At 41.8% G+C, this 26,356-nt stretch overlaps 1 protein-coding gene across 1 annotated transcript; it reads left to right on the top strand.

The window, feature by feature from the left end:
* Positions 1–15,745: 15,745 nt before the first annotated feature.
* Positions 15,746–17,315, top strand: LOC120435610 (E3 SUMO-protein ligase ZBED1-like). The gene is made up of 3 exons (XM_039605364.1): positions 15,746–16,145; positions 16,199–16,244; positions 16,442–17,315. The coding sequence occupies exons 1-3, from the start codon at positions 15,746–15,748 to the stop codon at positions 17,091–17,093; spliced, it is 1,098 nt and encodes a 365-aa protein (XP_039461298.1). The 3' UTR covers positions 17,094–17,315.
* Positions 17,316–26,356: the final 9,041 nt, after the last annotated feature.

The raw sequence follows: 26,356 nt of genomic DNA, 5'->3' as shown, positions 1-26,356 counted from the left end.
TTTGCAGACCCCGCATTCATCTCACCTGAGACGCCTTTGTTCTGGGCCCGTGGAGGCCGCAAACACCGACGCAGAGGGAGAAGATCTGGCGTTCTGGTTCGACTGAGACGGCGCACTAACAGACCACCGTTACCCAGTTTATTACTGGCTAATGTTCAGTCTCTGGAGAACAAGCTGTGCGAGCTTCGGGCACGGATCTCATTCCAGCGAGAGATGCGGGACTGTTGCGTGATCTGCCTCACAGAAACCTGGCTATCGGACAAGGTACCGGACTCCGCAGTACAACTACCGGGGTCCTCTGTGCACCGCGCGGACAGGTCACAGGATCTTACTGGGAAAAGCAGAGGCGGTGGTGTGTGTTTCATGATCAACAACAGCTGGTGTGATTATGCGAACGTGCACCGGTCAAATCCTTCTGCTCACCGGACCTGGAGTACCTGATGGTTAAGTGCCGGCCATTCTGGCTACCGAGGAATTTACAGCAGTGATTATTACGGCTGTTTACATTCCCCACAAGCCGACACTGACCGAGCACTCAGGGAACTGTACAGCGCGATCAGCAGTGAGGAAACCGCACACCCAGAGGCGGCGTTTATCACGACCGGGGACTTTAATAAGGGTAACCTGAAGAAAGTCTCACCAAAACTCCACCAACACATCCATTTCAACACTCGTGGAGACCGGCTTCTTGACCACTGCTACACCTCTTTCCGGGATGCGTACAAAGCCCTCCCCCGCGCCCCATTCGGCCAATCAGATCACCGCTCCATCCTGCTTCTACCCGCCTACAGGCAGAAGCTGAAACAGGAAGCTCCAACCCTGAGGGCGGTGCATCGTTGGTCGGACCAATCGGAGTCTACGCTGCGGGACTGTTTGGATCACGTGGACTGGGAAATGTTTCACGTGGCTGCTAAAGACATTGATGAGTACACAGACTCAGTCTGTGGATTTATCAGAAAATGCGTGGAAGATGTCGTCCCATCCAGAACAGTTAAATCCTTCCCAAATCAAAAACCCTGGATTAACGGAGATGTTCGCACGGCGCTGGCGGCACGGAGCGCCGCTTTTGCCTCCGCGAACACATCGGACTACAAACACGCACATTACCAACTCCGGAAGACGATCAAAGCAGCCAAACGTGAGTACAGGGACAGGGTGGAGCAACAGTTTGACAACCCTCGGGTATGTGGCAGGGACTAAACACGATCACAGACTTTAGAGGAAAACCAGCACACCGCAGACCACGGCCTCTCTGTGTGAGGATCTAAACGTATTCTACGCTAGATTCGACACAGCGAACACCATGAGACCGGACAGTGTGTGCACCGCGGATGACGTCAGCGCGCACACTGTGTCTGAGGAGGATGTGCGGAAGTACTTCAGGAGAGTGAACCCACGCAAAGCTACTGGTCCGGACGGGATTCCCGGCCGCGTCCTCAAGTCATCTTGCGGCTCAGCTGGCTGGAGTGTTTACACATCTTCAACCTTTCCTCTCTCTGTCTGTAGTCCCAGCCTGCTTCAAAATGGCCACCATCGTCCCTGTACCCAAATCCTCCACCATCTCCTCATTGAACGACTGGCGACCTGTAGCCCTGACCCCCATCGTGAGCAAATGCTTCGAGAAGCTGGTCAGGGACTTCATCTGCTCCGCACTACCCGACTCACTGGACCCTCTACAGTTCGCATACCGCCACAACAGGTCCACTGATGATGCCATAGCCCTGACACTCCATGCTGCCCTGTCACACCTGGAGAAGAGAGACACGTATGTGAGAATGCTGTTTGTAGATTACAGCTCAGCATTCAACACCATCGTTCCCTCGCAGCCGGACAGAAAACTGCAGGATCTAGGACTGAGCAGCTCCCTCTGCAGCTGGATCCTTAACTTCCTGTCTGACAGACGCCAAGTAGTCAGACTGGGCAGCACCACCTCATCCCCCATCACACTGAACACTGGTGCTCCACAGGGGTGTGTACTGAGCCCTCTCCTGTACTCACTCTACACCTACGACTGCACGGCCACTAGAAACTCCAACATCATTGTGAAGTTTGCGGATGACACTACAGTGGTGGGTCTTATCACCAACGGTGATGAGACGGCCTACAGGGAGGAGGTCAGCGCCCTGACCCACTGGTGTCAAGACAACCATCTCACCCTCAACGTCGCAAAGACAAAGGAGTTGATAGTGGACTTCCGGAGGTGCAGAGGAGTACACACCCCCATCACCATCAACGGTGCCGCTCTGGAGAGAGTGAGCAGCTTCCGCTTCCTTGGTGTACATCTGGCTGAGGATCTTACGTGGTCAGTACACATAAACAAAACAGTGAAGAAGGCGCAGCAGCGCCTCTTCTTTCTCAGGAGACTGAAAAGATTCGGCATGAGCCCCCGCATCCTCAGGACCTTCTATCACTGTGCCATTGAGAGCATCCTCACTGGATGCATCACCACCTGGTATGGCAACAGCACCGCTTACAACCGCAAAGCTCTCCAGAGAGTAGTGCGGTGTGCTGAACGGATAATTGGAGGTGAGCTTCCCTCCCTCCAAGACATCTACAGGAAGCGGTGCCTGAGGAAAGCGGGGAGGATCATCAAGGACTCCAGTCACCCCAGCCATAAACTGTTCAGACTACTTCCATCAGGAAGGAGGTTCTGCAGCATCCGGTCCCGAACCAGCAGACTGAGAGACAGCTTTTTCCACCAGGCCATCAGACTGCTGAACACGTCAGAGACACCTCACCCTCACTACTGGAACTTCAACATTATGCACTCCACACTGTACATTAATGCCACTGTTTTGCACATACCTACCTCTGTATATTTTATATATCTTAATTTATTGTTTACTTTATTTCATTTGTAAAACATGTATATACACACTATATACACACTCACACACACACGTAGAAAAACATATTTAGTATACACATTCAGTAATGTATATACCTTTATATATGGTACATATATTTATTACTTTTTAGATTAGCCATTTTTATATTTTGCTTGTTTTACGTTATTGTATTTTTGCACAACTCTGTTGCTTGTGAAGCTCGCACACAAGAATTTCACTCGCATGTACTGTACCAGTGTACCTGCACATGTGATGTGACAATAAAAGTGATTTGATTTGATTTGATATATGTATCAATCTATCAATCGTTTGTTGTAAGACTCAGATAATTATTTTTTTTAAAAGCGAGACATTTTAAATGAGAATAAGAAAGAAAAGTATTTCTTTGTGTCCCCCTCTCTCTGTTAATGCCCTACCTGGCCCCCTGGCAACACTTTGCTAGATCCGCCCCTGCACAGTTACCAGCTGTCAGCTACATAGAAAAGGATCCTGGTGTTATTTGTCTCTCAGAAACAGTTCATAACTTCAACTCATCCATGTGACCTAACAGGTAAACCTGTTTCTCCATCACCTGTTCAGCTCTGATGATTCAGTAAGGACATCTCCTGGTTTCATCTTCATGTTTCCCTCTCACCACATATCCAAACCGATATCATGACCAGCAGCTTTACAGCTGTGGCTCCAGCAAACATCAGCTGATACTAGAAATTAATATTAAATAAATTCTAACAACAGCTGATCAAGCTTAAACGTGCTGCTGTTGTTTAGCGCGACATCCGCTGGTTTCCTCTTTCTGGCGCAAAGTGGGCGATAAATAAACAAGAGAGAAAAGCCGATCAGCTGATCATTGATCAGTTTCATGATTGAAGTAGCAACAGGAGAGGGAGGGGGGAGAATGAGAGAAGAAGAGGCAGCTGTGCAGCGTAACGACAGAATAAATCCAGCTTTGTGTCTTTTTCATTGTAGCTGAAGTCCGGGACAAACTGTTCATTTTCACCTCAACACGAAACGCGTAATATTTTCTCTGAATACGAGACGATTCCGTTTTTTAGGGGACGGTTGGCAACTCTAATAATTAACCGTATGAACAAAATAAAGTTCAACATCAGTAACATAGCACCCACCCAGCTGTATAGAAACTCCATCATGCTAGCTAGCACGCAGTACGAAAAAGTCAGCATAACGAAAATAAACTCCACCTAAACTTGGTTTATATCTGACTCAGATAGACTGCAGGTCATAACTTCTTACCTGAAGTTCAGTTCACCTGACACTCGGACCAGCGGCCGCTTCGGGTCTCTCCTCTTGCCTCCCTTTTCCTTCATCCACCTGCTGGCTTCCACCACTTGCTAATGTTACTGAATCTGTGGAAGCTCCGCGATAGCCACCACACGAAGTAACGAGTAACGAGCCTATCTAAATCCCAGTAACGAGTAACGCGTTCCTGGTTTTGGCATAATAACTAGTTACCGTGCTCGTTACCACAATAATAACGTAGTTACTGTAACGCGTTACTTAATAACGCGTTAGTCCCAACACTGGTTGCGGGTCAGGACTGTTTGGGTTTGTTTGACAGCTACGTAATGTTGTTCCAGGCGGCAGCGTTACGGTTGCCATGGTTACAGGGTGACGCGCTCTCTCTCTGCGTGTTTCCTGGGTGAGAGAGCGCTTTTTTGTTGTTGTTGTTGTTGTGCTAAGCTAAAAGGCAGAATGCTACAGGCATGGCCCTAAAGAATGTAGCATCATGGGCAGTGTAGTCCGTGCTGCAGGGAGAATGGACTGCCATACACGTTATGTGTCTGTGAGCGAGGGAGGGAGAGAAAGGAAAAGTCCGAGCTGTCACGGAGCAAAAACGGGAGCTGGAAGCATGTAAATATAATAATAACCACCGCAGCCAAGAAGAGTGCCTGACGAGCCCAGCTGTAAGTAAGCTATTAAGACTCAACTGTACACTGTGTTCGTGTTTTCCTCCGGAAAAAATAAGTTCCGTTGGAGCCTTTCAACGCCTCTCTCTGTCTCTGGCAAGCAAAGTTGACCCAGACAACAAAGTAAAGCTAGTTTTCGGCTACCAGCCCAACATGGAACCCACCGTATTAGCCAGAGGTCCCTTTACTACGGTTCGGAGCCGCGGACCTTCAGTATCAGTAATAAATCACATTCACGTAGTTGTAAACAGCACGATAATATATTAAGTAATCCAAAGTATTCAGAATACGTTACTCTCATTGAGTAACGTAACGGAATACGTTACAGAATACATTTTGGGGCATGTATTCAGTATTCTGTAATGGAATACATTTTAAAAGTAACCTTCCCAACACCGTTTATATCGCTGTCACAGCTTGCGGCAAAGTTCGAACCACTTCCTGAACCAGTCACGTGGTACAGCCGGGCAGCGAGGCTTCGGACGTCATCATTTTCAGCTCCTCCCATAAATGCCTCGATACGCGCATCGCGGAAACGCCCCCTCCATTACTCGACACAAGCTTTGAAGCCTCGATACAGAACGTCCCATCACTAGTAAATTAGTCTTCACTTGTAAATAGACACTGAAACAGAAGGGGTGAGGTGCCTTATTATTTTCTTGTACTGTTTCCCCCTGTTTATCTCAGTTAGGGAGTTAGGTGTAGTGTGTGTCTTTTGTTTGGTTTTTGTTTCACATAGAGTTTTAGACAGCACCTCCTCTCCTGACTTAGCTTGTTTTGTTTGTTATTTTGGCCTTTGTTCACCCCAGAGTTAAGTTTTCAGTATAGACAAATAAACCAATGTTCACTTAAGAAATTGTTTTTTTCTGTGTATGGTTTTGGAGACCAGGGCCACTTCCTTTTTAACTCTTATGCTACGTTCCTGTACCCCTAGACTGGGGCGTAACAGTGTGACTTAAAGCAGTTATGGTATGTCTTGAACTAGCTGTGTGCAGGCAGGAATTGGACCCAAACGCAAACTAAAGAGAAACAGAACTTAAACTCAAAATGCAACTTTATTTACAGAACGGCGAAAGGGCGATACAAAACTAAACTGGGAAATATTAAAGCTGACTTACGAGGAGACACACACAACTAAAGGGAGGAGGCGACACAGAACTGAGGGAGACGCAGACATAAATACACCGAAGGATAACGAGGGACGTTGGAGCACACAGGGAACACAGCTGATACTGATAATCTTAACGAGCCTGGGCAGGAGCTAACACAACATGACGTACGCTGACAAGAGACTATCAAAATAAAACAGGAAGTAAACACAGAGACGCAGCCCAGAGGGGAAGAGAGAACAGGGAGAGAGCAGAGACATAACAGGCTGGGAAAATATAGAATAAAAGACAAAGAGGAGAAACGAGGCATGTGTAACCACTGACTCATTTTAAATAGTTTAGGATAGCCAAACTGCGGACCAGTTGCTAGGTTCGGCAGGGCTACAATAGAAAGTGAGGCGAATACGGAATGAAATGGCTGGAGACAGGAATTTGAGGAGCAACGGTTATTATTTTGCACAAAAATTAAATAAACAAGACACAAATTCCACATTGACAGTAGTAATGGTAATAATAACAATAATAAGAATAGGCCGGCAAAACAAAAATAACCCCAAAAATAGTTCCTTTGAGCTCAATGTTCAATTGTCGTTTTATCTTTCGTCATTCGTCATGTCAAAAATTCTTATTAGTCTAGTTCTTTTTCTCTTTCGTTTGTGCTTTGTGTGTTACCACTTCAAAGTCTCTGTCGAGGAAGAAGAGTAAGTTCCTCTGCAAAGTTCAGTCCGGGCTCAGGCTCGCCATCTCCATCCGGAGAAAATCCATCGGAATCCAAAATCTTAGTTCCTTCCACACGAATAAGGAAAAAAACCTAGCCTGCACAACCATATTAACATTATTGCACACAGCCGTTTCTTCTCTTGTATCACAGCTATAGCTTCAGTTCTTTATCTCTTTTCCACATTACCACAGTAATACATTACATGCTTGCTTTGAATATATCTCTCGTTACATGAAATTATTTTAACCACATGTAAAACAACAAATGAATTTCTCGTTCTCTTTTCAACCATGAAATTGTGATTAATAGGTATAACCAACAAGATAATAGATTTTTTCAATCATCCTCCAAGTATGCTAAACAAATTCTACCACAAACAGCATTTCCATCATTTTTAAACGGCAAATTACCACTCGCGAATCGGTATGAACAGAAGAAACAACTTTTAGCAACAGACTAACACATTATTATTTTTTCAAACACATGGGCTCAACTCACCAAAATGATAGAAAATGCCGCACGAGCTATCCGTGGCCTGTCTCATCTACTTCCACGTGCGAAAAGACCTAGCTCATGTGAAATGGTGGTCTGGTGTTTCGGAATGCGGGACTAAAACCACTTTCAACCAATGAAAAAGGCATTTACCCCTTGTGATCAGACAACAGAAAAATAAAGTTTGCTAGAGGATCACACTTCCTTTGTTCAAAATAAATGTTTCTTTTCAAAATAAAAGAATGAAAATACATTTATACAAATAGAGCGAAAACAAGAAAAACAAACAAACAACAAAGGCAGTTTTCCCTACTGGGTTACACATGGTAACTCACAGAGACACAGAGGGGGACACAGGGGGTAAAGACACGAGGGGAAATCTAATAAACTACACTGAACAACCTACAGACCATGGGACAAATAATGAACAAAATACAAAAACACAAGAAAACTAGGAACATGACCCAGGACCATGACATGGTCTGATTTTCTCACCCAATAAAGGAATATTTAATATATCAGTCTACTCTTCATTCTATCAGAAACAGTTTTCACAGCTTGTACATTTTCTTTTACTCATATTTGTAAGCATTCAGACAGATTTAGTAATGCCAACATATTAAAAGAACAATATTTGTCTCTTATATATTGTTACAACCCGTCTAGGGCCGGGCAATAACATGAGTGACCCAAGCAGACCCAAGCAGCAACAGGAAACAAATCCATTCTTTAAAATGTGATTTATTTACAAAGTGGCAAAGAGGGACAACAAAACGGGAGTGTCAACACTTCAGGGTGAGCTAAGGGCAAAATAATAAACAAAAACAAATCCCGCACCCCTGACCTTACCAAAACAAAGTCAAAAATAAAGACAGAGTCTGACCTCCTTAACTAATTCAAAACAGGAGAAAACTGGTGATGAAAAGAAACGGCAGCTCACCCCTACCCACTCCACTTCCACAACTGTCAAAGCAGTACTGCAGCCAGCAGCTGCCACAGGTACACTGCTGGGTCATGAGGAGAGACGCGAGAATCTCTCCTGCAGCGGCACTCCAGCCTCCTTTTAATGGGCGGGTAACACGGATGATGGGATACACTAAAAGCTAACTAAGACATACTGACAGTGAACACTAGAATGTAACATTTGTCCCACAGCAAAAGAACCCAAAATACAAAATAATCTCAAAATGCTGGGTTACTGCGCCCTGACAGAGCACATCACGACTGTTTCATGGTTTGCTGTGAGGTCAGGCTGTAGTGGCTGCAGTATTGCGATTTAGATTCATAAGTCACAACCCTGCTATAAAGGCAGGACGACTGTTTGCTGTGTGACTGGGTGAAGATGAATGCTGATCCCAGATCAGTCTACCGTTCCTGTTTCAGTGTGATGGAGGGTCAGAGAACAGACTCTGCTGCTGCTGCGTCTCGCTTCTGTTTCTGCATCTGTCGAGCTGCAAAGGACACAAAGTAAACATGGATGATGCTTTAACTCTTTATTTTATTCGAACATTTCTGCTGCAGATTTGCAAACATCTGTTACTGTTCATTGTTCATGCTGTTTACTGGGAAAGCCTGACAGTCACAGAGACGTCCATCATTATAAACCTGCACATGTGCAGCTGCACGAACATCTGCACTAACGCTGAATCATGTTAAACTTCAATGAGTCTGAAAACAGTCATGATGAGAGCACAGAGGCTCTTAGAGCTCATCCACCTTTCCTCCAGGTAACAGCAGTGATGCTGATCATGATGATGAAGCAGAGCAGTCCAATCAGTGTACGGACAGTCATGTGCCACAGGTGGTCAGCAGCTGGAGGACAAAGAAACATCTGGAATCAGAGCCTCATCCACCACCAGCTACAGTCACTGATCACACAGTTATTCAGCTGTATGGGAACACAACACGACACAACACAACACAACACAACACAACACGACACGACACAACACGACACTGTGAACAAGGCTGTTATTTTGGTTTGACTTTGTTTCTTTACGATTTTCATACCGGGGTTTTCTTGAGGAAATATTGTTGTTTTTGGTCTTCTTGTTGTTATCAAGAAGTGCTATACAAATACAGGCCATTTTATCATTGTTGTTGTTGTTGTTGTTGGTCTTGTTGTTGTTGTTGGTCTTGTTGTTGTTGTTTTCTTTCCTGTGTGGAAAGGTTGAAAGGTTTAATTCAAGGCAGACAGAGGAAAATCAAAGCGATCCACACCAACAACACAATGAGGTAAAACCAACAGTGTTGTCAGGTTACAGCACCTGAGTGCAGCACAGCACTGAGTGAGCTGACAACATTAAACTCTACAGAACTGCAGAGGAAAAAAACATGTTTAAAAAAGACCACATCCTGTTTTTGTGATGAGTTTAAATGCTTTGAAATGTCAAACAGAGATAGATCATCCAATCATACATGAAATAACAAAATGCTGGTGATGAAGGACATACAGAAACTTTTAACCTTATCATAGAATTTCATGGAGCCATGAGCTGTTTTCACACATGGAACTTTTCTTGATATTATCCAAAGAACACAACAACATTAAACAGATTTTAATAGCTAATAAAATAGTCACTGTGATGTAAAAAGTATTTTCCTGCATGGAAGGATCGCAGACGTACTTGTACTCGATTCATCTGACCAGCATTTATTTATCAGAACAGCTTTACATTAATCCTGAGGTAGAAAACAGGTCAAACAGCAGCCTGTCAGTGTGCTCGCTGTGGGTGTTTCACTCCTGAGAACCACAGTGGAGACACAGGAGGAGCTGATGGTCTCAGTCAGGCTAACACTGCCCTCAGTTTACAGTTTTTATGCTAAGCTAACAGTCTGCAGACTATGTTTGACAGTCAGAGCAGAATCAGCCTGCTGATTGGATTATTTCATACCTGCAAGATATTTTTGGGTTCATGTGTCTCACCTCTGTCAGATCTCTGTGCTTTGGTCACAGTCAGATAAGCAGCTGGTTTTCCATCTGTAGAATTACAGGGATTATTTTACATAACCATCATCTTTATCATTGCATTAATTATCATTTCATCAAAGCATTTATTGAAGTTGTTGGCATTATGTTATAATTTGTATTACAGGGGTTATCATAATCAAATATTAACATGTTTATTACAGGTGCAGTTACAACCACTTTAAATCGTTGAGTTAAATCTATAATCTTAAAAGCTTATAGGCTGAGTATATTGTTACAGTAAAATAGTAGCTGAGCAAAGGCCTGAATGTATTCAGCTTCTTGTTGCATTTGAGTTTGCCTAGCAACAGGTGACGCAAAGAGGAGGACAAGTCCATGGGGACCTCAAAGGCCTGAGATCATCACCATATTTGGAAGAGGATGCCAGAAAGGGGAACTTCTGTGTCTGCATTTATCTCTTAGAATTGATCATTGTCTGTAAAAGAGGCAAATAATGTTCTTAAGGTGCCAATTATGTGCTTGTAAACGCAAGAGGGGGCGTTATAATACCCTGATATTATAAAAGCAATCTGAAGTGTATTTTTGGACGGGGATTTACAACTGATGTGTTGCAGTTTACATCTCCCCACGCTGCGTGTATTCATTAAAAATCAATTGTTTGACCGACCTCTTCTGGACCATCATTGTTTTACTCTCGTCCTCAATTTCGGACCCGTAACATTTGGTGCATTGGCCGGTGGTTGAGGGGGGAGAGAGTTGGAGATTGAGACCGAGAGGGTCCGAGGTGTTCGAACGGGCAGACACGAGTCAGTGGTCGAAGTGAGTGGATAAGCCGGCTTATTCAAAGGTAAGGCACTACCTGTTGAATTATTTCCAAACTGTGCCAAATTGGACATTACAAAATTAAAAGTTTACTCACTGAAATTACTGGTAAATGTCTGTTTTGATTTTGGTGAAAATCTCATGAGAATTGAAATTGAAGTAATGATAATGAAACGTTAAGTGACAGTACTGATTAAAGAAAAAGCAGTTGGACTGCTAAGTAAATAAAAAGCAGTTGGACTGCTAAGTGAATTTAGAATAATAGGTAATTGGTCGTTTTGTGGGTTACACTCTCAATTGGTTATAAGGTTGGACCTGCGTCTGTCATACACTTGTTCTGAGGTGTTGATTGTTGTTTCAAAGTATTATAAATTATTCTAGAACGGCAGTTGGACTGCTAAGAAGCGCATTGTCCAGAGGTAACGCTTGCCGAGGGTGCGGACGCGTGCCTTCGTCCTCTACGAGGGATAGTCAGTTGGTCACTGTGGAGCTTGGGGCACTCCAGAATAACTAGTGGTTGGACCACTTTACCGTTTGGAACGGTGGTTTGCGCTTTTTTGGGTAGTAAAGCTTGGAGCTTGGGCGTTAGACGCTTTTAAATTGTGTTAGGGACCTTAGGGATTCGACCAGATACAGTTTAGAACTGATACTGTGTAATTGATAATAAAAAACTTGGAGTTTATCCCTTGGAGGGTTAATTTAAATTTGTCAAAATTCTGTAGGTTGTGCAATCTCAGGCCTGATAATTGTTGTTATTGTATTTAAGACGTCTTTGTAATATAAAGTAAGAGGTTTGGTGTGAAAGGAGTCTGACCCAGCACTGAGCTGAAGTGCTGATGCCATTTTTAGACGGAATGTGTGTGAAAATGCAAATGAGGCAGCTGCGAGGTCCCTAGAGTTTTAGGAAGTTCATAGAGACTGTTACACATTGCTGAATGCCTGTATTTAAGATGTTGGTTTTGTTTATTACAATACTGTAAGTAAAGTTTTATTTCTTGCCATGACTGTATGACTTTTGCTGGGTTTTGAGATAGAATACATAAACTGTTGAAACTTATGACCGTTATTTGGGGTCTGAAAACTGAAATTGACTTTGAAATAATTTCATTAATACATATGTCTGTAAGTGATGTCTCTTTTGGTGTGTTCAAGTAAGATGTTTTAGGATTTTTAGATGGGTTTTGTTTCAGTTTGAGATAATATACACAGTTACATTTGGTGTTTCTCAGGTATTGTGGTTGACTTTGAGTGATACATATAGGTGTAAATCGTTTGATGTTTGTTGGGCTAAGGAGGACTTTAGAAGATTGTAAGTGGTTTTTCTTCCAGTTCTATAATATATAAGTAGTTAGATTTGACAGACTTGTTTACATTTTGGCTTTATGTTAATATAGGTTGCAGCGGGCACAGAGGAAGCACAGCACAACATCTTAAGGGTTTAAAATAATAATAAATAAATGAATGAAGTTAAATGAATGAAGTTTCTTAAGGGTTGTTGTGTGTGTTTTAGGATAGTTTTTGTGGGTTTTAGGGGGTGTGTGTTTGTGTGTGTCAAACGGGAGGTCTGAATACAGCTAGTGAGCTGGTGACAGACGCTGTAACATGAAAACAGAGGAATTAGAGACTAGAATGTCCTAGAAGGCAATAACATGCAAATTAGCAAGCTGTGAACGGGTTAAACCACAGTTGGTTTCACAAGTACTGCTGCAAACATTGTTGAATGCGTGTGTTTAAGATGCCATTTATGTTTATTAGAGGGTTATAAATAAAGTTTTGAATTGCTGTAGTGGATGTATAGTAATTGACTGAGTTTTGAGTTATATATATATATATATATATATATGGAGTGCATTGTATATACTTAAGACTAACATATTACTTTCAGTAGTAACCTCTCTTCAGAAATAAAGGCTGTGGTGTTTTATTTTTCCAGTTGTGTGTGTGCTGTGAGAATGATTAGAGGTTTCAATTGTTCTTATTTCATTTGCTCTTTCTGAGTTTGAAAAGCATGCCTGTAAAATACTCTTAGGAAAGCGTATTTTGAGTGATTTTAACTGTGTGAATGATGTCACAAAAACTGACAAATGCAAAAAACTTGGAATATTTAAAAGTGTGCATGAAATAAGGGTGTATTGTTTGTAGACCAAGACTTAGTAAAACTAAAGAGGGTTTGTAGACTGTAAATATGAAAAAACAAGTGTTTGATTAATCTGTAGAAACAGGAAAGAGAAACAGAAAATACTGTGCTGCTGTGTGTGAGAGGAAGGTGTGTGTGTGACTGATGATGTCAGGGGAGCACCCAGAGAAATAGACAGACGAGTTAAATTCTAAGAAGATGAAGCGAATGCATGTTTTAAGAAAAGTCATAAAATTATATTAATTATACTAATTACAGGTTTTAGAAAAGAGACAGACCGAGAGAAATAAATACATGAACTAACAATTACATTAATGAATTGAAAACGCACGTACACAAACTGTTACATGTGAAATTATTGTTGGAAAGTTTAATACACACATGAAATAAAGAAAGCAGTTTACACTCCTTTAATTTCCAGAACCAGTGTGTCCCCTAGACCTGATAACACCCTTGCCCAGTTGGCCCCCGTATCAGGCGGGCATGGAAGGCTGGACAGCCCATGACGGGTAAGATCCCATCTCAAAACCCTGGGACAACCTAAGGCAGGCGCAGTCACGATTGCTTGAACCTAGGTCCCTAAGTGAGCTTGGACTCACTGGAGGAGACGGGACTTAAAGGGTAAAGCCGCTGGGCAGAGGCAGAGGGGAAATGTCATTAACAATGACCAGTGATGAGCCAAAGAGAGAAAACACACCCTGTCAAAAGGAGTTTGAAACACTGCAAAAGAAACATTTACAAGATCACAAAGAAACATTTATAAAAATCACACATACAAACAGAAAATGCACTAACCTTACAGAGATAAGCTCATGAAGAGTAATGCATAGATAGTGATTAAAACTTGGCTAAGAACACAAACATATGTAATTAAATCAGCTTGCTAATTTCATGAGGGTTAAAATGGTGTGAATGTTGAAGAAAATACACTTAAAACACACTTGGATAAAATAGAGTTGTGGAATAACTCAAACGAAGCTGTATGACAAGGGAGTGAGTTATGAAAAAAAACAAAAGAGAAGTGATCAAAGTAGTTTAAAAGGGTGACTTAGGAGTGCTCTTGCACTGATTGATCAAAGCAAGTGATTAGTATAGAAAGAAAATGAAAGTAATTCAATAATGTGATAAGGTTTAAACATGTATTTCTCTTGCCAAGTTTACTTGTGGACATATGAGTCAGTATGTAAATTAGCTGGAGTGAGTGGTGACAGAGGAGCTTCCTGTGTGTGTGATTGAGGCCTTGAGGAAGGGAAGCAAAGTAGACAGTTCAGAGGTGCAGATTTGGACAAGAAATGTATAATTTGGTGTTGACACACTGTTATAATGGGTTTATATCTTAGGCTGAGTCTGAGCCTGAGACATGGTTGTGTGTAAAACGGTGCAGCTTTGACAAGGTGTTCAGTGCATTGAATGGGTGAAATTTAAGATTGTTTAAGATTTTTTGAGGTTGTTGTTTTCATTTTAATAGAGGGAGTTTTAATAAACATGGACATGTCTAAAAGGGCCCATAGTTTTTGTTACAGTGCACTTAAAGAACCTGTCAGGTGATTTTGTTTTGTACTTTGATGAGCTAATAATCAGCTCTCTTTCTTTCTCATTTTTGTTCTGAAGCAGGCCTGGAAGAAAGTGAACTAACAGCGCTGACAAAATTTCCGGACAAACAAATATGAGGTGACTTTTCCAGATTTCAATGGGTGGAGGAAAGGCTACCTGTGGGGACCTGATCAGATTGAAAGTCCCTGTCTAAAAGGATTGTAGCGAGCCAATCCAGACAAAAGCATAAAGAACTAGTTTCCTAAAAAGAGAAAACAAAATAAAACAAACGAATGAGCTCATGTTGCTGATGTGGAGAATCTGATTATTCGTGCGTGAGTCTCGAATATTGGAAATATGATGTGTGAATGCATGTGAGTGAGTGTGTGACTGGACCAAGGTGGGGATGAATAAAATGTTGACAAACAGGAGGAGTGGAAGACTTAATTCTGGGGATGCTGATGTTTGCTTGGAGGGAATTTTTGTTTTATTTACTGGGGTTGGATTATGTTATTACTATAGCTGTCGAAATTAACGCGTTAATTGCGATAATTAAATTTTGGAATTAATTACGTTAGAATATTTAACTATTTAGCGCAACACGCAGATAAGTCGCTCCCATAATTCCACTTGATTTGTTTACCGCGCCACTGAAAATGGAGAAGCAGGAACAGGATGGCCTTCTGGATGGGGAATTTAAATACAAGAAGAACATAGATGGGACAATAAACAAACGCGTTGTAATTTGCACTCACTGTAGTAAAGAGTTTCAATTTCACCGTTCAAATTCGACCTTAAAATACCACCTTAATGCCAAACACGCGTTTGTCGGGGCAGCAGCTTCACCCGCCCTGCGTCAGACCACTCTTAGTGAACGCAGAGCCACTCAGTAAGTCTTCTTTGGACAAACTGACCGACAATATAGCCAAATGGATAGCAAAGGACTGTAGACCGCTAAGCATTGTGGAGGACAAGGGCTTTGCGGATGTTTTAAAGGTTGCATCTCAGGACGCGCGTCCTACAAGCCCCCAGCGAGAAGCACAATAACAATTCGAATCCACGAACTGTATGAAACGGAGAAAATGAAAAAGAAGAGGCTTTAGTTCACACAGAATGCGTGGCTCTGACAGGAGACCACTGGACATCATTGAGTAATGACAATTACCTGGGAGTTACTGCGCATTTAATCACTGAAGCCTGGGGTCTGACATCCTTTGCGCTGACTATAATGAAAACGGAAGAGCGGCACTTTGCGGAGGCTTGTGCAGAGCAGTTCCAGACTGTTGCTCGCAGGTGGAGAATTGAGGAGAAGGTGACAACAGTAGGCATGGACAGTGCGCGCAATATGATCGCCGCCGCTCGCATCATGCCATTCAATCACATGCCGTGTACCGCGCACATTCTACAGAGATGCATCACAGTGAGTCTCGCAGACAGTGGCTTTGTCACTGCGCTGGCCAAATGCCGCAAAATTGTTGGCCATTTTAAGCACAGCCCAGCAAACACAGCAGAGCTGAACGCAGAGCAGGTGTCACTGGGCGCAAGCAGGAGCCGTTGGCCCAGGACGTGCCTCTGGCGCTGGAACTCCACGCTGGAGATGGTGAAGCGCTTGATCCGCAAAAACTGCAGTAACCGCGACTCTGGATAAACAAAAGCATAAACTTGTCCTCCTGACGCCCAGAGTGGGACAAACTCCAGAGACTGGAGACACTTCTAGAGCCCTGCAGGTGAGCCTGTCATTGTGACCATAATTGTAGGTTTAGATTAAATGTATCAAACATACATCTTAAATCAGTTTTGTTATTATGAAAATGTCTTATTTAAAAAATAAATGAAATCAAATATTTTATTAATATTACCTAGTATTAAAAAGCTTTTTTTAATTTGCTGTCTTATCTGTGTGTGTGTGTGTATTCCACTGCAGATATGTGACTGAACTGCTGGGAGGAGAGGCCTACGTCTCCTGCTCTGTAGTTCTACCAGCCTTCTGCCACCTGCGCCGTGTCATGGAAGTAACTGATGAGGACCCTGCATATGTGGTGAGGTTTAAAGAGAAGTTTAAGGAAGACCTTGCTTCCCGCCAGGAACATACCAACTATGCATGGCTCCAGATCGCAACTGCACTGGACCCACGTTTTAAAGACCTACGCAGTGTGCCCAAGACTGACAGAGAAGCAGTGTGGACCACACTGGCAGGCATGCTGCATGAAGACTCTCCTAGAAGATCACACACTGCAGAAGAAGGTCCAGCCAAGAAGAGGCTGAGCCTGCTGCAGATGGACTCTGACTCTGAGTCAGAGGAGGAGGTACAGCAGGACAGAGCCATACAGCGCTACAGAGCAGAGCCCTGCACTGCCTTAGAGGACTGTCCCTTACAGTGGTGGGCAGCTCATGCAGGAGCCCACAGCCAGCTGGCCCGCCTTGCTCGCAGATACCTGGCCACTCCTGCCTCCACAGTGCCCTGTGAGAGGCTGTTCTCTGTAGCAGGGCACATTGTGAACAAGAAGAGGTCTGCTCTGCACTCAGAGAACGTGGACAAGTTGGTTTGTCTCAGCAACTGGCTGAAGGATGAGTAGACCAGAGGACCGTGTGTTTAGAGCTTGTTCTATGGTTGAATGTGATTTAAACAATACTTTTCACTGTTGTTCATATTTTTTGCACTAATCTACCTTACCCAAAAGGATGATTGGAGATTTTTTCTATTTTGCCTGTTGAATTAGGCCTATGTTCTGTGAACTTGAAGATGTATATGGATAAAACAATGTGCTAGATTTAAACGGGTGGAAAACATTCAGTAAAAATCCTCACAATTATTTGAAGCCCTGTTCTGCTTGTACTGCTTGTACTCACAATTAATAATAAATAAAACAAACAAGTGTGTTAAAACCACTATCTGTCCCGATTTTTACACATATATACACATATACACATATATTTCGAGTTGCGATTAATCAATTTTTAGGCTGTGATTAATTCGCTTCCAGCACAACACCAGCCTACGTCAGACCACGCTGAGTGAACGCAGGCCACTCAGCGTGGTCTTAGCATTAAATAACACTAACAAGTGTGTAAAAAATCCGCTATCTGTCCGTATGTTTGCACACATTTTGGTCATATTTCGAGTTGCGATTAATCATGATTAATTAATTTTTAGGCTGTGATTAATCTGATTAAAAATTTTAATCATTTGACAGCCCTAGTTATTACATTATAAAATGCTAAATGTTAAAAGGGAAACATTTTTGATATAACTCATGTTACCATTAACTGAAGAAACACATGATTGATGACTGTTCTGTTTTAAGTTTTCTTTGTTGTAACACAAAGAAAAGAAAACCCCTTTATGATCCCCCTGGATCATAAAGGGGGAGTTGAGTATGAAATGTAAAGTACAGGTTTTGTTTCCAGGAAATTCCAAGGATCCAGACTTTGCATGGAGCAAGGAGTTCGAGAAGATTTGACATAATGATTAAATTGATTTTATTCCTTAAACACAGGTTTACAGGGCTGGAGCAGATCTACCGGAGAGGAGGATGGCTGAGGTGTTTGGAGAGATGATATGACTAACCGTTTTCCTTTAATTTCTTAAGCCCGGGTGATGCATTTTGAGTTTTTTGAGTTTTTATTTATTTGGACACATCTGATGTGTCCAAATATAAAGGGGGAATTTAAGGGGTAATTTGAAATGGGTTCTAGGATCATTTTATGACTTTTGGGGTTGTTGATAATTTAGATATGGTAAAACTGGGGCAGAAATTGTTATTTTTAAATAAAGTTATTTTAAAGTAAAATGAACTGAATCCTGTTTAGAAGATAAAATGGCGGTGTTCATGAGAAGTTGTACACCAAATTTAAAGGGAAATTGTGGGACATTTTTGAATAAAAGATATGTTTGGGGAAAACTAGCGAAGATTTTAGGAGTAGAAAATGTTTGATTTCCTTTTTATTTCTAGAATAAGTGGTTATAATGCAGGCTTACACATACAGATATTACATAGATTTATCTCTAAGGTAGAGGAGAGAGTTTTTCTTAAGAGAGTGTTAAAAGTGTCGCTGACTCAAATGAATAACATTGAAGATTATATATGTAGAAATGATTTTTTCTTACACATTGCGATCGTGCTCATTAACAGAGTTGATGTTCGGTCCATTTAAGGTCATAAGCTTCGACGAGCGCGATGTCTCAGTCGATATATTGCGGGGGACTTGGAGCAACAGAAGGATAAACAGCATTCACGCTTACAAACACACATGATTTAAAATAGGCGAGGCCAAAGGCCTGGAATTCATTTAGCTTTTAACTGTACAGCTCCTAACTTGCAGGGATGGCGTGGAGTGTAATGAATGAATGCAAAACATGCTTACAGACACAAACATGACATAGATTTATTTTATAGGGTAAAGGTGGAACACATGTTGCTTTGTTTCTGCTTAGCAACTACTGAGACGGTGAAACAGAATGTTGTAGATAATGGAAACTTGTCTAACTGGCATTGACAGTAACTTTTGCATGTTATGTATATGCTTGAAGCAAAAAGAGGCGTAAATCCTGATAGAAATTTTGAAGTGTGCTTTCTACCAGAGAGTTAGGCTGACATGGGGATGGTGTATATTTTACCCTGGGTGTGTTTAATAGAACTAAAAGCGTTGCTCACACACATAAAGAGTATTGAGATTAAGTAAAGTTAATATAAAGGATAAAGCCCAGAACATGATATTGTGAACCAACTTTGAATAATTAAAGGAACATTAGATGAACACAGTAGATTAGTGAGGTGTAGCAGAGAGAGGCTGTTTGTTTTTATCCTTTACAGGAGAAGATTTCTACTAGAGAGGGACCCAGAAAAGGAGCAGAGACCACTTAAGCATGAAGTGTTTTTAAGTGGGAGCTGGCGTTTTATTACTGGACCACCTAGATGACATGAGGTTATCGTCTGATTTGCTGAGTCAGGGGACGGCTAGAGAGGGTCGGAGCGAAGGCAGTGGACCTGGGAATGGTGGTTTCGGTGCCCATGATGCTATTAAGGGATCTAGAGGTGACAGAGTGGGTCGAGGAGTGACACAAGAAAACGGTGTGGTGACGTCTCTGGAAGAGACGTCAAGAGAGGGAATTGTGGAATTACAGGGATTATTTTACATAACCATCATCTTTATCATTGCATTAATTATCATTTCATCCAAGCATTTATTGAAGTTGTTGGCATTATGTTATAATTTGTATTACAGGGGTTATCATAATCAAATATTAACATGTTTATTACAGGTGCAGTTATAACCACTTTAAATCGTTGAGTTAAATCTATAATCTTAAAAGCTTATATGCTGAGTATATTGTTACAGTAAAATAGTAGCTGAGCAAAGGCCTGAATGTATTCAGCTTCTTGTTGCATTTGAGTTTGCCTAGCAACAGGTGACACAAGGAGGACAAGTCCATGGGGACCTCAAAGGCCTGAGATCATATTCGGAAGAGGATGCCAGAAAGGGGAACTTCTGTGTCTGCATTTATCTCTTATATGTCTGTAGAGGAGGCAAATAATGTTCTTAAGATGCAAATAATGTGCTTGTAAACGCAAGAGGGGGCGTTATAATACCCTGATGGTATAAAAGCAATCTGAAGTGTATTTTTGGACGGGGATTTACAACTGATGGTTTGCAGTTTACATCTCCCCACGCTGCGTGTATTCATTAAAATCAATTGTTTGACCGACCTCTTCTGGACCATCATTGTTTTACTCTCGTCCTCAATTTCGGACCCGTAACACATCACAGTAGTACAGTATTATTGTTCCTGTGAATAACAAATGAACGTGTGACTGAAAACTAAGATGTATTTTGTATAACGGACAAACTCAAATTTTCTCATGTTGTTAGTTTCATTTTAAAATCTCATCAAGTTACAGCAGCACAAACTGTGACACACACTGTTACTGTTAATGTTACTGTGTGTTTAGTTGGTGATACAGAGGATGCATTACTACAATTTTATTAATGCTCTTAATGATTGCCATGTGTTACACAGCTGTTATTGCAGGTAATACAAGACAGAAAACTGGATCATTCTGTGTATTCACTGTTACAGAGGACAGTGAAATGTATTTTATGATAACATGTAAAACTTTTTATGTCCGTGTTTGGTGGCTGATGCAGGATTTCTGTATGAAAGCTCTTTGGCTACACACAGACAGGAATTATGGGAGTTAATGCTACACAGAGGCGTCTGAGACACATTAGTGAAAAATCTCCAAAAATCCAAACCAATACACACGAGCCACATGGGAAACAGGAATGTCAAATGTTTTACTGGGATTGGTCCTGTGCTTTGAATTAAAAATGACTTCCTACATTCTCCAGAAAACGTATTTGTTATTATTATCCCAGTGTTACAGCTGCTCATGGTTACTTTAATATTTGATGTGATACTTTCTATTTTTACATTAAAAAGTTAACTTTATGTTAACCATGCTAACCACAGATGTGATTACAGTTAAAAACAGGAGAGGTCAAACAGCTAAACTAGTTCAGGGTTGTGTGGTCAGCCTGTCACAGCTGACACAGACCAACAACCACCAACATTCACACCTACGGTCAAGTTAGAGTCAGGACTTAACCTAAACTGTGTACGACTCTGCACTGTGGGAGGAACACAGAGGACCCATGTGAGCACATGAAGAACGGCCCGTGGATCTGACCCCACGGTGAGCCACAGCGGTCTCATTTAAGACTAAAAATGACATTTTCAGCAGAGATGCATGATTTTAAAGAGGAAGGTGATGAAGTTTGATGTTACCTGATGGGATCACTGTCAGCTCCTCAGCTGGGTAACTCTTACAGAAGTATCTCCCAGAGTCTGAGAGAGCAGCTCTGAGGATGGTCAGAGACCAATCAGCCCATGAACTGTATCGTTTCTGTGGATCATAGATGTGTTTTATGTTTCTGTCTCCATCAACAGTAAGTATGTCAGCTCTGCTTCCTCCACTCTCTCTGCTCCACCTCACTTTACCCTGTAGATGGTAAGGACAGCGCACAGTGACCTGCGTCCCCTCTGTAACTACTTTACGGGTTAAACCTGCAAAACAAGTAAAATAAATGAGCAAATAAAATGTATGTGTGGAAATAAAAGTTACAAAGAAAACAGATATCTGAACGGATGATAGAAACATAGTCATAGGATATAATGATGATATTTCTTTATAAAAACTAAAAGAAAAAACTGTTTATAAAAAATTCTTTGGTCAAAATAATTTGTTAAACAAATGAAGAATTTACGATAGAAATTTGTCTTCATGAAGTGTTTGTTAGTTTGAACTACATTCACACCATGACTCGACTTCCTGTGATCGTGTGTCTGCTTCACACTTTAAACTCACTTTCTATAATCTTGTGAAATCCCTGTAACTACAGACACCAACACAAATGCACATGTGTGAAAACTATAAAGTATATCAGATATTAATGCAAAGTGTCCCACCTGGTGTGACATGACAGCTCAGAGTGCAGGCTAACAGGCAGCAGTAGATGTTCACCCACATCCTGACAGGCTGAAGTGTCTGAACTCACAGTGAACAGAGGACAGGAAGTCAGCGCCTCTGTGAACACGCCTGCTCTTCTGTTTCTGAGGTTCTGTGGTCAGAGAACAGATGCTCGCTATATTAATATAATCTGTTACACAGGTTTTAAAAAATGCAGTGAAATAAATTCAAGATTTAAAATTTTTACTTCTGTTAAGAAGTGGCAGCAAAACAGCCTCAGTACAAGAAAGGACGGAGTTCTAATAGTGACCAGTAGAAAACCAGCACTCACACATTGAAATAGGGTGTGTACGAAATAAATATATATTCTTAGTGCTTATTTTCTGATTATATTGTTTTATGTGTTTTAATAATAAAAGGCTTGTAAAGTAAGGCCAGTTTTGACTCACAAACTAAGTGCTCAGCCAGACTGAAAAAGAGGAGGTTAGTGTAGAGCTGTGCAAGCATATTAATAAATACAGGAAACCAGACAGAAAAAAGAGGAACTAGTAACATATAAGGAGTTGTTTGTATCGAGGCTGTGTGTGACGTGTAAAGTACCAAAATAACACCTATATGAGACACATTTGAGCTTCTAATGTTAGAGATTCTGCAGTTGGCTTTGGGCTGTGCAGGGCTCTCTCTTCCGGAAGATGATTGAATAAAGAATTATAAATGTTTTGACCACTCTGAGTCGGGTTTTCTCTGTTCTATCATGGGGATCAAAGAATTGGGTTTAATAGGTGCATATGATTTATTTCCCTTCTGAAGCAGACGAGGGGGCTGAAGGTGGAGTTAGTGGTGTAAATGAGTTTGTAAATTACATGAATAATCTTTTTCCTGTTTCTTGAATTAGATTTTGTTGTTTGGTCTTATGTCTTGATGGTCGAGACTAATGAGGTTCAGGTGTGTGTAAAATGATGTTTTATATAAAACCAGTGAAATTTTGACAACTGGAGATTTCTAAGATGGTACAATGGAGATGCCAGAAAATATGGTTACATTTAGTGAGCGGATGCGGTTAGTTGTCTGCAGAGTTGTGTTTTTCTTTTTTGCTTTGCTCGTGATGTCGTTTGACATGGATGATTTTGCACAACAGCCCTCCATTGAAAAGTTGGAGCGGTGCACGAAAGCGGATTTGCTATTAGTGGCTAATTTATTCAATGTGGATGTTCCATTGAATTCTAAGAAGGCGGAAATTAAACAATGTTTGGTGGACAAACTGGTGGACAGGGGAGTGTTTGGGAGGATGAAAACTTTGCCGGGTGGGTCTGGGAGTTTGGAGACGGCGGTGGGGGCGAAAGCAGTGGCGGTCCTAGCCTGTTTGGCGCCCGGGCGAACACTCCTCTGCCCCCCCCACACACACACACACACACACATAAAACATATTAATGATTATACATTAACATAAAACTGTTGTCGGAACCATACTGAATTTCGCCAGAGAAACACACACACACACACATATGAAGAGAGAGAGAGAGAGTATGGATTGTATGCAAACGGCTACCAAACAGCCATCATAATTCATCATACAATGAGAACAGGACAAATCAACAATTGACAATGATTAATTACTATTAAAGTCTGTAACATAATGTCTTGTTTGGAATTTAGTCTGTTACTGTTACTATTTTTACCATTTCTTATTGGAGCAACTGTAATCCACATTACTTCCTTAGGGATTAATAAAGTATGATTCTGATTGTTTCAGGATGACCTGCCATTATCCAATCACACATCTGCTTATGTGTATCTTTTGCTCGTTTCTCCTCCTCTTCTTTTCTCTTTTTTCTAAACTAAGCACCTGATGGCTTTGAACTTTTCTTGTCCATCTTCCATTTTGCACTCCATCCTCCAACCCGAGGATCACCACAACATAACCTAACAGACCTACACCTTAGTTCACAGATTCACTTTGTCTAAGGTGTATTTCTGGGATTTCACACAACCCAGGATTCAAATCATGAATACATAATGGGCTTGGATTTACATTATTATGAATGAAATGTGCTCTATTTGGAAGCAGCCGGCCCCCTCCCTTTCGACGCGTTGTGTGTGAGACTTTAAATCATCAAACTGTAAATTATAAATTTTAAATTGTCATTGATCCCTTTACCCCGAGTCCTAAAGTGTATATTTATTTTCTTACTCTTCTTATAGTTATTATTTGTTTACTTGCACTGCTGTAACTGGAGCCCGTCGTCTCGTCTCTCTATATACTCGACTGTATGTAGCGGAGATGACAATAAAGTTTACTTTGACTTCAGCAGCGAGCAGGCGCACCGAGGGCTCTCGCGCTCACTTTTCGCGTATTGAATTTCGAAAAACACCGGTGCAAATTATAAGTCTGTATCATGATGTCTGGTGTTTTCGTGTTTGTTGGTTTGTTTTTATTTTGTTTTATTTTGCGAGTTGATTAGATGCTGCTCCAGCCAGCCAGAGAATCCTCTCGCCGCCCGCCCTCTCCTCCCTGTGCCGCAAGCAGCAGGTGCACCTCGCAACGGAGGGCGCCCTTACTCCCAGCAAATGGGCGATAGAAAACCGATCGGTGCCTATGCCATTCCCAATATGCGCTGGCTGATGTCGGGCAGCATGAGTACAAGCAATTTTTTTTTTTTTTTTTTTTTTTTGCCGATGCCCGTGATGCCGCCCCCCACCACGATGCCGCCCCGGGCAACCGCCCGTGTCGCCCGTATCTAAAACCGCTACTGGGCGAAAGCTGCTGGGGCCGTCCCGAAACCTTCCAAGGGGCGAATGACGTCGGGGGCGGAAGCTCCTGTCGCCGTTCAGTCTCCTAAATTTGACCCGACTGGCCAGGCTGCGGCGGAAGATCGGCGGGAGCTGTCAGAACGGCTTTTTGAACGCGGTCACGTGTTCCACGGTCCAATCAGCTGCTCTCTACTCTTCATTAGGGGAGGGACCTGCAAAGAGCCTTAAGCACAGTAAAGAGACAGAACAAAACAGCCCACACAGAGTTCTTATGGCCACAGCCGTAACAAATTATGTATTATGAAATTTGTGTGACTCATTTAACTGATGGACACTGATGAATGTATTGCAAAGATATACTCCCCCCCCCTAGAATATTTTGGTCAATGATGACTCCCATGGGTGACGCTCACGCAGGCACTGAATCGGGCAGCTTTGGGGTCCTGTGTGTTTTAGTGCACAGACAGCTGCACAAGTACGCATATTCGCGCACTACGAAGTACGAGAAGTGCGGAAGTGAGAGGCTTGTGAAATCGGACGGTCTAGCCTTCGTCGCGCTGCTCAGGTTGCCTAGCAACCATGATACTAACCGCGAGAAACATTTCATACAGCTTTGTTTGACAGAAATGAAGGAGAAAAATCTTTTGTTGTTCATTCATTTTTGTCATGACATCACTTTGATCAGTTGAGACCACAGGACTGTAAAACATGATAGTTGGGCTTCATTTCTGTACTGAACAGTCATTTCAAGATTAGTTAGTAAATAACAATTAGCTAATGTTGTTCATGAGACTAAAGTCATCTCACTGTGGTAATGTTAATATAATATGGACAATATTATAGTATTGTCAGATTATTATGATATATATATATTACAGGATATATTATAGCAGTGAGCTTGAACTCTGTGTCAGTCACTGGACTTCAGTAAAGATTAAGGTTGCATGCTGCAATGCTTACATATACATGGGACAAGGAAATGTACGAGCTGTGAAAACTGTTTCTGATAGAATGAAGAGTAGACTGATATATTAAATATTCCTTTATTGGGTGAGAAAATCAGAGCATGTCATAACTGCTTTAAGTCATACAGAATAGATATCAGAGCCTTAAACAGGCTGACTTCTGCTAAATGGGTCAAACTGGGCAGAAAGTCTACAAACACATAACATCCTTATAGAATATGATGTAACACTATAGATCAACTTACCTCAGAATATATAAAGCATATAAACAATTACAGCAATATGATGCAACAAACACAGCAGTGCTACTGATCCAAAATACTCAAAGCTTCATAGAACTGAAACAAACATTTATTTTTAGCTCCATCCTGCTGCTGATACATACTTTAGGTTTCTGAATATTAAACTTGTTGCTGCCTTTCATAGTGTGTAACTTGAAGGCCCTGAGTACTTTCTCCCACACTGAAAACACTGGGATGATAACATTATTTGAACATTACCTAATAAGACTGATTCAGGACAGACAATTAGTTATGTTAAACTTTCCTAGCAGTCCTTCACAAACAGGGAACAGTCTGTCTATTCCAGTAGCGGTTTTAGATACGGGCGACACGGGCGGTTGCCCTGTATGGCAAGCCATTAGTGCCAAAATTC

This window comes from Oreochromis aureus, linkage group 22 (genome assembly GCF_013358895.1).
Source record: "Oreochromis aureus strain Israel breed Guangdong linkage group 22, ZZ_aureus, whole genome shotgun sequence".
NCBI lineage: Eukaryota > Metazoa > Chordata > Actinopteri > Cichliformes > Cichlidae > Oreochromis > Oreochromis aureus.
This window is presented reverse-complemented; position numbering and strand designations above follow the sequence as displayed.